The sequence below is a fragment of the Dermacentor andersoni genome, chromosome 2, assembly GCF_023375885.2.
Source record: "Dermacentor andersoni chromosome 2, qqDerAnde1_hic_scaffold, whole genome shotgun sequence".
NCBI classification, from domain to species: Eukaryota; Metazoa; Arthropoda; class Arachnida; order Ixodida; family Ixodidae; genus Dermacentor; species Dermacentor andersoni.
Window position 1 is genome coordinate 181,779,801 of NC_092815.1, and position 17,009 is coordinate 181,796,809.

The 17,009-nt window shown below is 41.6% G+C and overlaps 1 protein-coding gene across 2 annotated transcripts in view; it reads right to left on the reverse strand.

Moving 5' to 3' along the window:
* The window catches only part of Ziz (dedicator of cytokinesis protein Ziz), a 209,292-nt gene that overhangs the window by 92,770 nt on the left and 99,513 nt on the right, over positions 1 to 17,009 (reverse strand). For both annotated transcript variants that reach the window (XM_055075992.2, XM_050187159.3), the window contains exons 13-21: positions 16,415 to 16,537; positions 15,228 to 15,313; positions 14,279 to 14,472; positions 12,814 to 12,879; positions 12,288 to 12,380; positions 11,242 to 11,399; positions 9,451 to 9,538; positions 6,822 to 6,908; positions 1,204 to 1,296 (exon numbers count right to left, since the gene is read on the reverse strand). In XM_055075992.2, coding sequence (XP_054931967.1) covers positions 1,204 to 1,296; positions 6,822 to 6,908; positions 9,451 to 9,538; positions 11,242 to 11,399; positions 12,288 to 12,380; positions 12,814 to 12,879; positions 14,279 to 14,472; positions 15,228 to 15,313; positions 16,415 to 16,537 — 988 coding nt within the window. The remainder of the gene's footprint in view (positions 1 to 1,203; positions 1,297 to 6,821; positions 6,909 to 9,450; positions 9,539 to 11,241; positions 11,400 to 12,287; positions 12,381 to 12,813; positions 12,880 to 14,278; positions 14,473 to 15,227; positions 15,314 to 16,414; positions 16,538 to 17,009) is intronic.

Consider the following 17,009-nt stretch of genomic DNA (forward strand, 5'->3'; position numbering starts at 1 on the left):
ACTTGGAAAAAAAAACACACCTATGGGTTACATTACATGGTTCACAAATTCAGGTTCAAGTGCACAAGAGTAAAAAAAAAAAAACTTTCAATGCAACTATTCATATTCATAGTAAAGCAGACAGATGTATACATCACAGGAGCAAGTGCAATACATTGAATATAGTACCAAGGTGCAAGGACTTGTAAGCTGGCATGCTGTAATCTTCGTACAGCGCCATATTTCTGGACAGTACATGCTTCATCACACTACATTCAAAACCATAAAAAAGCCATGCTAGACAACATCAATACTCATACCGAAACATCAAATACAACATTATACAACAACATACTAAATGTTGCATTGCCAACTCAAGAGACAGTACCAATAGAGTGATAACATCAGCTAACTTTAATGGCATAAGGTAACAAATGTGCCCTTGCAAAGGAAAGACTGATCATTGCTATTCCTCAAATGGTACATTACTTTTTGGATACACTACAACACAGATACAGTGACTATATCAATGAGCCGGTTAGCAGTGCAGTTTCCTTCTTCTTTTTATTAAAAATCATGTTTCTCAAGCTATCTGCAGTGTGCTTATCTCTGTTGACAAGCGGCAAATTTGATGCCACAAGTATTCATAGCCAAGAAATATTTCAATTTTTCGTGCTTGAAATGCCTAAAATAGCTGGTGCCTGCCATGAAGAACAAATGGCTCCAGCACAGGTCTATTACGCCTGGTGACTGTTACCCTGTCCCCTTTCTCCTACCTCCATGACCAAAGATACTTTTGACTCATCTGTGGAGACTCGCTTACCTTGAAACTACAGAACACAAGGATGGAGAATTTTTTTCCTCTGACAAATTTCGGAGCACAATGGAAACATTACATTGAAAACCTTTTAGAAGTCTCAGCGTGTCGTCTCTGTGACATGCCAAGTGGGCTCTATCTATTTTACAAAGGCACCCGCTTCCTGCTGAAAGGTTCCCATATACAGTATACTGAAAGGTTTCCGTATTACGGAAGTGATACGGACTCTACAGAAGATAAATGTGTAGTTTCCATGAGAATACTATGAAAATGTGCACAATTATTGGACTCATATGTAATCTTTGAGTATGGCTACCTCAAAGCTTAAATATTCGCTGATCAAAACATGCCACACGAGGTCACAATGTGTGTAAGCAGCCAAAGTTGAAGACCAGGAAAAATCTTACCTTCAGAAGTGTACTAGTCTCAGTATCAGGGCCCAAAACCTTTGTCTCCAAAAGCTTTTGACAGTGCACAAAGAAATTGTGCAGGTGCTGGTCCTGGATGCAAAAAGGAAATACAAGGAAAGAAGTTGCAGCCAAAAAACGCCAACACAATGTGGAAGTAGAGAGCCAGCATTCAAAAGTGGCCATAGCTGAGGACTCTGAGATCATCATCGTCACTATCAGCTTATTTAAGTCAACTGCAGAAGTTCCAGTTAACCCTGCCCTTTGTCAGCAGACCCCATCATGTGCCTGCAAAGTTATTGATCTCATCACACCATCTGATCCTTTGCCATGTTCAGCTGCACTTTTCTTCTTTTAGAGCCTTTTATTGTTACCTTATTGATCACTGGTTATCCCCAAGCAACCACGGATATCTGTGGGACGTCCACCACTAGTCGAATGTCAATCCATCTAAATATCCATCACGGACATACATAAGACGTACATGAAACGTCCATATCCCACTCCTGACATCCAATCAGTATGTCCAGGGGACAGCCCGTTTTGAATGTCCCCTGGCCGTACATAAATAGGCATGGCTGGGACATAACTTAAGACATGGATCAATGTCTTAATATGGAAAAAATATAGTTAGAAAGGCAAAACGAGTAACTTCCTTGCAACTTAAGACGACAGTTATGCAGATTTCAATATATGGGCAAACCCACTGTAGCATGAAGCATAACAGATCTCAAAGGCTATGCTTTCACTGGCTGCACTAAACAATTACGGAAGCAAAAGTACATCATAGACGCCATGTCACAGTAGACAATCTCTAAGGTTATGCTTTTGCTATAATTTTGCTATTTGAATTCAGCAGAAGCGATTTTGGGAGCCGGAAACACGTCATAGGCATTTGCTTTTCAGACACAGCTTATTCCCGAAACGAGTAGTTATTTCACTGCCTAATTTTATCTATAACAAAAATGTTTCAACAAAACTATTTATAATTGCGTTGATGTGTCAGAAAGCCTTGGCAGCAACGCATGCTGTTCAACGAAAGTGTCCTGCCGAGATCCGATCGAATCCAAGTTATAGCCATCGTTATAATGTTTTAATGGCGGTGAAGCTTCGGTGCAGTGCTGGTTCGTTTGCCCTCTTCACAGCCTGCCCGAAGTCACTTGCTCAGCTATTGAGGTATGACGGGTACATCTATCTCTATTTGAGTCACTGGAGTATTGGAACATGTTTCGCTCACAGGTGGCACCAAGCCCTAAAGTGAAGGGAAAGCTGTTCACACGAAAGAAAGCGTCACTGCAAACAAACGCCATGTTTGAGGACTTCGGATTGAGCCTTAAAAGCTCAGAATTTCAAGTGTCATGCACTTAATTTTTTCCTTACTAAGCATCTGAGTGAGAAAATGCTCCTTTTATGCATAATAAATTTTAATTATTGTTACCAATACATAAACCCCTCAAACTAACAGAAGTGGCCGTGCTTTCTGTGTTAACACTTTCCCTCCCTATGAGTTTGCAGGTGCGCCACATCTTATGTTTTTCATATCTTTGAAAATGGGTCCTATCTATGACATGTTGTACATACCGTATTTACTTCCATAATGATCACACTCACGTAATGATTGCACCCCTGAATTTTGTCGTCAAAGTTCGATTTTTTTCTTTCCCGTGTAATGATCGCACCCCGAACTTGCTGCAGCGATATGTCGTGTGCCAAGTATAGCTAATGATGATCGCACTTACCATCTGTCAAATGCTATGTGAACGACTGTTCAAGACATACCAAGTGGTCTGCATGCACCAAACATTCTTAAGCAGATGCCTCATTGCATTCCTTTCATCACTTTCCGCACTTCCATGAAAAAAAAAAAAGCTACAACCAAACAGGCTTTATAGTTGTGGTCAACAACAACAACAAAAAAGATTTGTTTCGATTCCTCTCATCTGCACTCATGGGCACGCAACAAATCACGAGCGGCAATTATAGCAGCCACGTTTACACTGATACGCTAGCAGTGTACCCTATTCATACTCCAACGCTTGTAACACAGCTAAGATATCCACCCACCCTAAGCGGAAACCTGCCGTATTAGGATAGCAGTGAAGACAAATGCAGCAGTTTTCGCAGCATGCTACCATGTTTCTATGTCACTGGCAGCTAAGCGCGCCCATCTCTGTTTCTGTCCCCTCAAAGTGGACATGGCCACGTTATTGCCACAAACTTACCGATATTAACAATGTTATTCATTACTGGTATGGAAAAAAATGTTTCAATCCACGTAATGTACTCACAAGAACAAAAAAAAATTTCGTTCGCCGCGTTCGGCTTGCTCTGCCGGCCGCCATTTTTGTTTTGGTGTCCTGCACTGTTACAGCGGTAGCCGCCTATATGGCAGCCACCTGTTTGTTGACCTGTTGTCATTCCGCAGCAAATGCAGGATGAAAAAAAAATTTATTTTCGCGGAAAATATAACCCGCGTAATGATCGCACCCCTGAATTTGCGTCAATGTTTTTACAGAGAAGTGCAATCATTATGCAAGTAAATACAGTAATTTTGTTTGAATGATATTTTACATTATTCTGTGTAGACTGTTGTTTTTATGTCTCTATAAAGTAATCTTGTTTAATCAGTGCAAGACAACACAATGAACAGCAAAGAGAAGCCGCGACGAAGAAAGTGTTTGTCTTCATCCCACCCTTTTTGTCGTCCTTTCTCTAGCCCGTTCTGACACCTAGGTAAGCCTTGATGCTTACACTTTCCCTACGCATTGTGCTGTCTTTTTGTGGTTTCTGCCACAAGTTTATCCTTGCTTGTTTATTCTAAAGCATGTGCTTATAATGAATCCCCGCAAGGTTTGACAGTATAAAAAAAAGTAAATAAGCATGATAATCACATGACACCTCATTTAGTTGTACAGCTAAACCTCAATCAGAATCAGAATCGTTTTTTATTGAGATCATTAGAATGATTACAAGTTGCTAATATTCAGGAGGAGGTCCCGGAGTCAAAGACTGCAATGGGACCTCCTTTACAAAGTAAACGTAATAAAACAAAAGTACAGCAGTTTTCAACAAATTGTTAAAAAATTACCGGTTTTAGTATGAATACCATGATTGAAGAATTACATATGCATAAATGTCATGAAAAAAAAAGCAATGTAACACAATCTCGTTGACAACTGATGAAGTAACTGCGTAGATGACGTGACGAACACAGTAGAATTTGTTAACTCGAATGTATATGTGAGGCAAAAACAGAAACCTAACGGTATGGCAATGAAAATGAAATGAAGGCACCCTGAAAGAATGGTTATGAGTATGGACTAGGCATCAGTGTTCGACAGAATGTAATCTTTTAGTTGTTTCTTGAATTCGTGAATTTTAAGTGTTTTTATGTAAATTGGTAGTGTGTTCCAGAATGCGATAGATGAAAAATGGACGCTCTGTTTGCCATAATTAGTATGGATTTTAGGTAAAATGAAGTTCCTATTTATTGCAAACCTGGTAATATTAGTATTTAATAGAGAAGACTGTGGTAACAAGCTATCGCATCGTGTGTAATTGATTTGACGGAACAAAAAGGTACCTAGATTATATTTAACGAGTTGTGTGACTGTAAGAATGTGATTAGTTCGTAAAAGATATGAGGCGTTGTTATTATATGGGCTAAATGTAATTATCCTAACATCCTGATTCTGTAGAATTTGCAATGAGTTTAAATGTGTTACGTAAGTGTTTGCCCAGCAAGTAACGCAGTAATTAATGTGGGAATGAATAAATGAAAAGTGTAATGATAGTAATATTTGATGGTCAAATATGTTTCGTGCTTTTAGAAGTACCCTAATCCCGTAGGTAATTTTCTGTTTTAGTTTGGTTATGTGTTCAGTAAACTTAAGATGTTTGTCTACTTCTATGCCAAGATAATTGCATGAAAAACTTGCAGGGATAGGACTTCCGCCCAATAAGATAGGAGGAATGGAGTGAAGTGTTCGTTGGTGGGAAGTGAATACAACAAATTTTGTTTTAGACGGGTTTATCTGTAGCTGGTTAGTTTGGCACCACTCCATCAGGCTGCGTAAGTCGCTATTAAGGTTAGATACTAAGGTTGTAATACATTTATTGGAATTAATAATAGTAGTGTCATCTGCATAAAGTATACATTTCGAAAAGGACAGGCAGTTAGGCAGATCATTCACGTATAATAAAAACAAAAGTGGACCCAATATGGAACCCTGGGGCACACCAATATTAGTGAACATGGTTTTAGAATGAACGGCTGAAATGGTTACTACTTGCATTCTGTCTGTTAAGTAATTTTATAGTAACAAGAGTGCTGGGCCGGTGATTCCCAATGATTCAAGCTTACGAAATAAGATGCGGTGATTTATTTTCTCAAACGCTTTGCTTAAATCTACAAACACCGACGCTGCATAATTCCCTTCATCGATAGCTAGTTTTAGTTGATCGGTTAGAGCAACGAGAGCCAATTCGGACGAGTAACCCGAGCGAAAGCTGTATTGGAATGGTGAGAGAATGTTAAATTTTGTAAGGTAATTAGTTAAACATTTTTCTATTAGCTTTTCGATTACCTTACTAAAGAATGGTAATACAATATAATGAAGTAGGTAGAATCGGGAATTTGCTTCGTTATATCGAAATTGCGTTGCATTGAAATTCGACCTTTTATGCAAATAAATAAAGTCGCTGATCAATTTTTCTTACACAAGAAGGGGCCGTAGAATTTTCTGAATTATCTGGCAATCGAAGAAAGCAAACTTGAATGAGAAAACAATTCATTTTGATGAATTTGGGAGTCGGCGACGAATGATACGGTTTCCAGCCACGTGGACGATGTCTTCACATAGGCAGTATGAATTAAGTGAAGTCAGCCACGCTTTCGCGTGCACTCCACTCCCACGGCTGATAGCTTCGCCCACACTAGGACAACGCTATCGTGAAAAGTACCAGCAACGGCGAGCGAATACTTCGTCTGCCTCTAACTCCAACGAGTCACCGAAACTCAAGATCACGCAGCCTTCAATACTAAACGCGCGGGAAGACAGCTTAGATGCTTACATGCACGCCCGCTCTTTGCACATGCAGCAGATTGCCTCTAAAGCAGGGTGGGCGACTGCGTCTGCGCTCAGCCGCGGTTACAGCCACGCACAGCCATGGCCGAGACGCAGATCCCATTTCGAATGTCTGAGAGATTTACAAATTCGTTTTTTTTTTAATATCCACTGAACGTCCAATGGACGTCTGTTGGAGATTTATGAACGCCGGATCCATCGGACGTCCGATGGACATCCGTGGTTGCTTGGATCGGTCCTAATGATATATGTGAAGTGCCAAACTTCCATGTACTCGTCGTTATTTGAACCAGAATATCAGCTAAACCCGTTTGCTAAACCTCATTTCTGGGGAGATTAATGCTCATTCCTGCCGAGCGGCAATTATAAGAGGGTGTAATCTCTATTTCATTGCACTGCATAGTCCACATTATTGCACAGTTATCACACAACACTGCAAAAACAGTGAGGCTGCCCTACAGATTTCACAATGTTTACAGCAGACAGCAGAGTCAATACAGAGACAAGCAAGTAATTCACAGGAAATCATACCTTCGTATGTACAGTGGAGACAAGCCTGAAGCCAAGTCTGAACAGCTCCCGGCCGCTTTCCACAAGCCGCACATCAGGTCCGCAAAACTGAAATGTAGAGGTATGCTTTTGAGACCAGATGGTGAATCAAACAGGTATGATGGAACCACAAACAGGATCGCAAGACAAAACAATGAGAAAGCAGGAGAATCAGTACATCGCACCTGCCACTTGTGTTGTACAGCTCTGACCACTTGCAATGTAACTACTTATAGTGGAGGACTGAATATAAGAATGTATATTTTTTGCTCTCGTTTACCCTCCCACGAACTTGGTGTGTACAAATACTACCACTTATAATCCCAGCCATGCAAGGCAGAATAACAGTCAGCTGTACGGCAGCTGCTGGTGCAGACACACTGGACAGCGGGCACACTTCTCAATGAGGTGCACCAGCAATGTATGGGAGAGCGAAGAGGGCAATGTAGAGGAGGAGAACACGCACAACAAACAAGCAAGAAACAGAACGAAAAAACAGCACACCTGCTTACCGCAGTGGCAGTATACACTACGTAAGTCACATGGTACAAGATGCTCTGCGGAAGCATGACAGAAGCTGCGAATGTGTGGGCGTTGCCTAGGCAACAGAGAGTCCTCTGCTCATATCTCCAAAATCGAGCCACGCACACTAATTGATCTCGGACGGCGTGCTGTGCTCTAGCCACTTGCAGGCCGCGGGCACTCTGCACCGAACTCCACACCGAATGCATGCACGTTGTCATTCTTCAGGCTTTAATTTGGGTGCAGAAAGTAAATATTTTCCGCTTTTGCATTTTCTGTTGTGTTAATTTATCTGTTTCATGCGAAGACCGAAACAATGTTTCTCGAACATCAGCCTTTCAAAGATTGCAAATTTAAAAGTATGCAAACGTCCCGGTAGCATGCTTCAATCGACGGATATGCACACCGGCACACAGGTGATGCCCTGTCTGCAGGCTCGCAAAACTGTTTTGGTTATAGCACAGTACCGTTTATAATGCAAATATCCCCAATTTCAGGGAGTTACATTATAAGCAGCCTAAACCAGCTATCAAATGCCATTTTAGTAAAACCTCGTTAGTTCGACCCTCAGTAATTTGGAAAATCGGATAGTTCAGACTCGTCCTCTGGTCCCAGCAAGCGTATGCATTATTTAATGCAATCAAACTCTAATTCGGACATACTTGGCCGCACATAGGTTAATTCAGAAACCTCTCGGAGCTCGGCAAAACGCTGCAACTGTGCAGCACAAAAAAGCAAAAACATCGCTAATGTCCAACCGAAACGAAGCTGTGGAGTCTGCATCGCCATAGTCATCAACGAAAGTCCTACATGAATGACAGCAACACCAAAACACTTTGTGCCTATTTGTGCCTTTAAAGCCTTTATTCTTGAGTTCACCGCCATGCAACATACTGCATTGGCTGTGTGCCTTCATAACTGTTTAGTCACCATTCATGGTTGGGTTGATGGCGACCCCGGTTTCATTCGCAGCAGTTGTGGCTAAAAGTATTTCCGTTTTGACTCTGTGCGTCCATTGGCCACATGCCTTCAGGACCGCAAGGTTGGTGTCCATGTCGACAGTGCCAAACAGGTGTTTCGTTCTAACTCGGTGCAAAGCTGTTCGAGGATGAAAAGTAGAGGCTACATCGTGATTGACAGATGATCTGTTAGCAACCAGCTCACTGGCAAAAAAAAATAATCGCGACTGCGCACGGTAGCGATAAGCATGTCTCAGATGAGGGCGCACGCAGCGAAGGAAGTCACGAGACCTTTGCCGCTGCGGGAGTCAATCAGTCACAAGATAACGAGAATTGCAGCTTCCACACTGCCTTTGTGCAAAATAGAAACAGAATTTGCTCATAAAATAAATAAATGCGCGTTGATGTAGTAAGCATTTGTTTATCGTTTTCTTGATATCCTTGGTAACTTGACATTCGGTAGATTCGAACATTTTTTTCTTTTTTTTGCTCTGAAATAACGGGGTTTTACTGCATTAAACTGTGATTGCGCTTATGCTGGGCAAACAACTGGTGCCTCAATATAGGTTGCCACAGCACTTTACGTGCTTGAACTCGGGACAGAGATCAAATCTAGTGATTCCTTGCAAAAGCTGTGGCTGCTACATGCACCTAAAGAATGCTCATGGTTGTTGGTCACAGAAAAAGCAAGTCAATTTACGGAAGCGTTGGTGACAAGAAAAATTGGGCCTGGCTTGTGCATCACTATTGTTTCATTGGCACATTTAGCTCATTTCAGGAATAAAAGAACTTTACATAGATGTCAACAGCTTGGTTTCCTCTTTGGGAACCTCAACACTAGTAGCGGTGGGTTTTTAATGCTGCCTTACGATCAAGCTTCATGGTTAAATGCATACGTGCTGTTTTAATGACTACCTTTCCTTACAACTGCATACCTTACTGGGATATTGCAACTGGCTTATGCACTGTCAACCCAAGTGGCTAGAGTCTTCAATCTGTGATAGTACAGAAGCAACTAACACACAAAGCTAATGTGACATCATCGAATGTTTTTAGGCCTGAAAAGATTGTTCAAAGAAATCAGATGCAGAAATGAAAGCTGAGAGAAAAGTTATTCAGTGAAGACTTACCCCTTTTCCAAGGCCAAGAGGCTTGTACGAAAGGTATCCAGGTGGCAAATTGGCAGCAACTGGAAGCATGTCTTCCTCAATATTTAGCCTGCCAAAAAGCAAGAACACATAAAAGGAAAATCTGGAACATCCTGAACACACGCCCACTTCTTTTTTCTTTTAATTTGGTACCTCTGCACACTAAAATGACTTGTTAGATTCCACTAAATCTAAACCGATTGCCTCCATTTGAGAAGCGTCGCATGCAAGGGAATGCAAAACTGTTAAATGACATTATAGTGCAATACTAGTACCTAAAGTCATCTTGAAGTAAAATTGGAATGATTAATGAATGATGTGACATTTGTAACTTTTCACATTTTTGTATGAATACCTCAATACTCTAGAAAAAAAATAATGCCAAGCCTCGGAGCACCCAAAATAATTTATTAGAATAGCTTCTCTATGAATCAGTTCCAGTTTCTTTTCTCGGAAGGCGTATGTGTTGTCACACAGAAGGTGGTCATGCGGGACGAAGACACTGCGATGTTTTGGCACTCGATTCAGCTCCCTCAGTCGTCTGCTATGCTGCTGCACATTGAGCAGGCCAATGTGAAGCCTTAGCAGACAGGAAAGCTAGCCATAACAAGTGCCAAAACGCCACAATGTTCTGCTCCCCAACCACATTCTACGTCATCACACACACGCCTCCTGGGAAAAGAAACTTAAACTGGTTCACAGAAAAACTATTACTATAGTAGGTTATTTAGGATGCTCTGGAGCTTGCCAGCATCCTTTCTAGTATGACGAGGTCGAGGAATTTCGTTTACTGCAAAAAATTAAAAAGCTAAATGTCATGCCAGTACTCCTTTCATTAAGAAATGCTATAAGCAGCCGCTCCACAGAAAATCTGTCCTCCTGTGGATTCAATTGTATTACCACCAGCTCAAAAGCGGGCAATGCGGTGTTCTGAAGCTTTGGCCAACAAGTGTGTGGCACAGTGGAACATAGTCTCAATGTCTCACCTTCGAGGACATTGCTTTTAGACATTGCTTTTAGACAGGCCTAACGAAAGAAGACTTGTCCCTTTCAGACATTGTCAAGACAAATTTTTTTTAATAGTTTGAGTGGTTCAAGAACTGCTGTTTACCTTTCCCTTTCTGTAGGGTTCAAAGTTTCTGTAAAATTAACAGACATTCGAGGTCCCTTTATAGGTCAAAGAGACCACCAAAGGTGGCTCAGCCCCAAGGTCTACTTGTGCCATACTTCCAAGAACAGAACACTTCAAGGGTTTCAATGCACAAAGGGAGCCCCTATTCCAGGTTACAACAGTTCTTCACAAATTTTTGGGACGCACAAATGCTTTAGATGAGAAGTAACTGGCTTTGTCTGTTCAACACTGACATTAGTGGCCATAAAGATCTGACTTAGAGATAGGCAACTAGAGTAGGGTCGAATGTCAATTAAGAAACTTTGGTTTCTTTCTTTTGCCTAGAACAGTTTCACAGAAGACACTGTGTCGGAAAACTGATTTTACTGCCCAGAGACATGGATATTGCATGTACTGAACAGAGAGCCTCTAGCTCCTTTCGCGCCACTGTAGCGTCTGAGCTTGGCACAGGCGAGAGGATGCAGATTGCAAGCAAAAGGAAGTGACGTCTAATAGTTGCCTATTCGCACGCAACTGGTTAGAAGAGTTGGCCACTGCAATCAGCAAAGTCGCTATAACTGATCTCTCAGTGCAAATGAGGGTATAGCTATTGGCATCCTCTCTTGCCCAACGATCACAAGAAAGGCACTGACTGCACCAACCTTCCCTTGCTGAACAGAGGTAGCCAGGAGTAGCCAACAATGCTCTCAATGGGACCCTCCTTGCGTTTGGCGCCCTTGGCAATGTCGCAGCTCACGTGGTAGAAGGTAAACAGAAGATGGTGTTGTTCGTGCAATTCCAGAGGAAGCACAACCTTCACCTGAAGAGAACATTTTAGAGAAATGACTAATGTTAAACATGATCCAATTACAAGACAGTTGATATCAATTCATGCTAGGCAAACACTTCCAGTGCAACTAATTTTTCTCTAAATATTTCTGTAAAGGGCCTCTCTTCTTTTCATTTTCTTTCTGTAATACTGGCACACTTCAGTTTCAGAATGTGTAACGTCGCATCCATACCTTAAGATTTGCATCTTGTTGCACACACACAGCAAAGCTCTAGAAGCCTCAGTCAATAAAAATTAAAGGGGGGCCAGGATAATGAAATTATTCTATTCCAATGTTATTCCTTTTCATGTTGCTTCAATGGTCCACATGGCGCTCCACCTGCATTATCCCTTTAATTGGCCAGCCATGAAAAGTGAAAGAAAGGAATCCTTGCATTATACCGGCCCAGGTTTCGTAACCTTCAGCTATCAGCTCTATATTCCACAATTACTAACATGTGCGAAATGGTGCACTGAGCTGTAATGGCATAAATGTGCTAAATGAACTTGAAAGAAAGAACTACTTGAAATTTAAGTGAGATCAAATCGAACTGATATTCCAATGCACAAAACACATTTTGGACAGCATGTAAAAGAAATCAGTAAGGGCAAGGAGAAAGCAGTAGATAAGAAATAAAACTTCGAGCTCTGTAAATTAAATACTATACATAGAACTACTGAAAGTGCAGTTCCCACTGGTTAAGGCATATGTCCAAAACTTATTAATGGTGTTCCTTATTCTTGTGGAACCACAACTATTTTATGTTTCGTTGTATAGTGCAAGAAAAAAAAAACGAATAAAGTGCAGTGGTGTCTTATTTTTTTTGTTTTTTTCATGTGAAGCACAAAACAGTCACAAGATAGAAAAGTATTCCTTACCTCTTCATAAAAGTCCGGCGTGACGCAATGATGTGTCACAGCTGTGTATGATTGCGAGACGAAGAGGGGCTCCCCTGGTCGACCATAGATGCACTGAAAATTTGCAAACGCAGTCAGCGATATCAAAAAATCATCCATAATATATGCAATAAGGTCATAAAGGATTTAATTGCACAATTTGTGCAAAAGAATATCTGTATGACTTAAGAAAGCTCTTAAGAAAGTTGTAAAACACTACCAATACAACAGTGATATGCTTTTGCAGGAACAAAATAAACCCAGAACAATGCTGAAAGAACTAGAAAACAGGGCACATCATTGCTCTCTGACATAAGATTAGAACAAACAAGACAATGGCTGCAAGATCATTCTCCGTGCAAAAGGACAATTCAGTGACCTAGGTAACCTGTTCAACAAGAGACTATGGTGGACACATTCCATATCTGGGAAAGGTCAGTGGAGCTGTCATTCACAATTGCCACAAAACAGTTAAGGTTTAAGTCGTATGACTGGGTCACTGACTCACCTTTAGTGGTTTCGTTCCTTCATCGTCTCTGTCTCTGAGCTCCACACAGCACGATATGTTTCTTGCCTGCACAGAAATTCAACGGATGCTTTGGAAGACATCTTCAAGGGATGCTACATTGGCAGTAGTATGCAAGCTGTCAACTTTTAGAAAGGACGGCTCGATATAAAGAACTTCAGCGCCTCTTATCACCTTAACATAATTACTGCAAACAGGAGTCTGAAACCTGCAAATGGGATGCAGACTATAAAGACCACATGCCTGTATACATGAAAATAACACTGCCGTCCAAGCTACAAGAAGCTCCTGCAATCTCCAACAGTGTCCTCCGGACAGATATGTTCACACCATTACTAGTAGCACCTCAAAACGGGCACTTCTTTTCAAGCTTCTGCGGCGGCATTGTCTTCTGCCTGGCATCTTCAAAGAGACCACATTCAGTCCTGATTTGCTCCTCACTACCTCACAACAACCGTACCGGAGCCACTTCCAATCTTTCAGCTGCTGCGCATAGTCCTTTGCAGCTCAGGGAATGCCCCTGCTACAAGAGGCATGCCCCTGACATCACTGACCTCAAAGCAGCGGAACATGTGAACAAACAAAGGCACTAAGCCCATTTCGGAGCTCGTAACTGCTGTTCACAGCAAAATTAAACGTGGATCCTCAACCTTGCTTGGCCTTTAAATCCTCACTGCGTAGTGCACTGTGATGCAGGAAAGACTTGGTACACAGCAGTGCTAAGGAAATAAAACAATCTATTGCCGCACGAGCGTCAAGAGCATCAGTGCCACAGCACATATGCACCTAACTTTCAAGGTGAATCTGAACCCACTGCAGCTACTGACTGTATCTAACAAAAAATTGTTGTTTTTACCCCAAGACAAAGCATTGAAAGCGGTAGCATGGTTTAGCATTGAATCGAAGGCATCTCAGGAGGCTGGAGTGATGAGCGTGCCAGTAGCACTGCAGGTGTTGCCCCTCAATGCGCACGAGATGGGATTAACGGAAAACACGCAGACGCTGCTTGGCGCTGTCAGCACCCTGCGCATTCCAATTTGGCCTTGGCTGAGCTTGAAGGTCAGACTTACGGAACCAGGTGTTTTCTGAGTTTGTACCTGGAGCAGTACAGCTATCGCTCTAAAACAAGCTAATGGTACAGTAGTCGTAATGTTAGCAAAATGTATTTTTGATGACAAGCAGGATGTACCTGGCTGAGGTGCAAGCGCTTGTAAGTGGTCACATGACATGTAAATGCATTGATGATGTTGGACAGTAGAGTATTGTGACATGCCATTTCGCAATACCTATGTGCACTGGCTTAAAGATGTAATTCCCTGAATAAGAAATCAAGCTTGTTTTCATCACTCTGAGACATAATTTCAGGGTGCATTCAAGACAGACTACTGCCCCATCGACAATCCTAAGCACCAGTGGCCAAGAAGCAATGTTGCTATAGCTAACATACCTTGGCAAATGCCTTCTGGCTGTCGTACTTGAGGCTCTTGGGGTAGACGTACAGGTGATTGAGGTAAGAAAAGAATGGATGACTGTCGGCAGCCACGTCCGTAGGGAACTGCTGCACTTCGAGTGTGGGGCCTTCCCTGGGCTTGGGAGGCATCGGAAATGGCACCACAGGAACCAGAGACGTTGTCAGGGAGTCTGCGGCAAAGCGAATTAAACAGACTGTTTTTGAAGAATGGCAAAAACATCATTACACTCAGCCAAGCAGTTAGATGAACTGCACGCCAAGGGTGAAAAAAAGATATTGAAACATGGGTCAATCTGAAAAATTATACAATTACCAATTACTTCCTTCATCATCCCTTAAACCATTTTTCTAATTGCCAACTGCTGTTCACCACACTACGCATTTGCCCAACTAATGACCAGCACTGGTCATTGTTGAAATGAAGACCTAGTGCAGGCTGCACTTTTGCCCACTTGATATGAAATTTTGAAACTAGTACCAGTTGCTTGATACCCCACCTCAAGCCTGCAGAGAAATTCAGCAGCATTCCATACATCATTCTCCCTACATGGCCTTCCTCTTGCACTGCAACACAGAACTATGTGCAACACCAATCTATTTCAAGAAAGACCTTACCAGCATTGGATGGCAAAACAGTGGGAACACTAGGATTCCAGGTAATCAAAATTAGCTGCATTGTGGCACTGCTTATGCTAATATCATGGTATCCATTAATAATGCAAATGTCAACATTGAAGCATAAGAATTTCAAAAAAGAAAAAGAAAAGAATGCACGGCTGTTAAGTAAATACAGCAGACCAATAAAATGTCAATGCACTTTTAACTACACACAACCATGCCTCAGCAGCCAGCTGCAGAAAGCTGAACGGCATCACAATGTGGAACGAACTCACGGAAACAATAAGATAAAATAAAGAGCACTCACTGTCAACAGTCTCATCAGGTCGCAATAGCCTCAGCGAAACCTTGATGTGCCCTGGAATCACTGTGAAATGTTTCACTTTCTCTGGCCTACAAGAAAGAAGAATAAACACTAGTGAAAAGTGAGAAGAATACATGCCATAAGTACTATGATACTTCATGGATGCTAAACTGAGCAGATAATATCTTCAAGAAGACATCTGAAAACAAATTACAGTTGACTTACATTAATTCGACCTTAAAAGGACCAACAGAATTGACCAAATTAGCCAGTGGGTCAAATTTAGAAGCAGAAAAAGAAAGAAAAAGATATGCTGCTTTATTTGGCAGTGTTTGCCCTGTTTTAACATGCCCCCACATCTAATGCACACCTGTCATAAGTAGAAAACAATGTTCACCCTAGATGTACACACTACATTGTATAATAAGAAAAATGTAGCATGCCTGTGATTCTGGCAATCAGAAAAAGAGATGAAACCTTTGAAGTTTCACTACCGTTCGGCTCGGACACCCAGCAGCCAAACTTTATCGCTATAACCTATAATGCGGCATCGGGGCATTGGAGTAAGCGGGTTATTTCACCATGGAAAACACACACAAGTTGATGATGCAGCAGCTTCTCATTGTTATAACCAATATATTGTTAAAACCAGTATCGTTATAAGTGGGTTCGACTGTACTAGTCAACAATGATTGCCATCTTTAGTAGACAATACTCAACTGTGACAACCATGACACACTATGTAGCTTTGCATGTGAAGCTTCACTAGTGAGTCACACTTAATCTTCCTTCCTTTTATACGCTGTTGAAAGTTCGTACAACTACAACACTTCTAAATCTAGTACTGATAGAGCAGTATAGGAGGAGGTAGCCCTTCTGTATCAAAATTCAATGAAGTCAGCCAAACTTTCTATTTTTTTCATGTTCAAACGCAATGCAATGATCTTTTTGTTGTTCGACTGTTTACCAATGACTAAAAGGAGATCAATACTTATTGGGAGCGCCTTTTGTGTTTTTTACAGTAGTGGCACCGTTCTTATGTCAACATCATTTTTCTCATTCATGAGTGCTCAGTACAAGTGATGCTTTAAGCATTTCAGTCACTAATGCACGAAATGTCCAAATGTCACTCTTTCTTAAATGCTCATTTGCATTAAGTGTTACGTTAACGAGAAAAAAAGGAAGCCTACCTCTTGAGGTCGCAGAGGAATTTTAGCGTGTCTTCTTCAGAGAGTTTGGCACTATCCTGCCGGTAGATCTGCCCAAACTCCATGAACTTGTCCAACTCATTGGAATGACGGCTGAACAGAGGTCTGCAGCAGGAGGAGAGAAGAGAATGTGGTTATGGAAGGCACTTAGTAAGACATTTCATATAATGTACTGAAAGAGGAGTTGAAGCAACACATGTGCAAACAGTGTCCAGTGCACAATCCCATGAACCACATGGAATACTGTTTGAAGGGATAGTAAAGGCAAACACCTATCTAGAGTCTACACTCCATCTCACAAGTTGTTTGCAGCACTGCGAAAGCTGCAGGACTCCTTAAGACAGTAGAAAGGCCAAATGGCCCTTCAGCATACCACGAATTCAGCAGCTGCTGAATTCATGACCAAATAGACCCCAAAAATCATGACCAAAGCACAATTTTTCCATTCATATTGGCGATAGTGAGTGAAGTTCTCTTCGATAGCTATGTTGGCCATTTTTTTTTTTTTTCGTCTACAATAAATTTTTGAGGCCATGTCCAGCCAAGCCTGATTTGATTCACAAGTCCCTTTAAACGG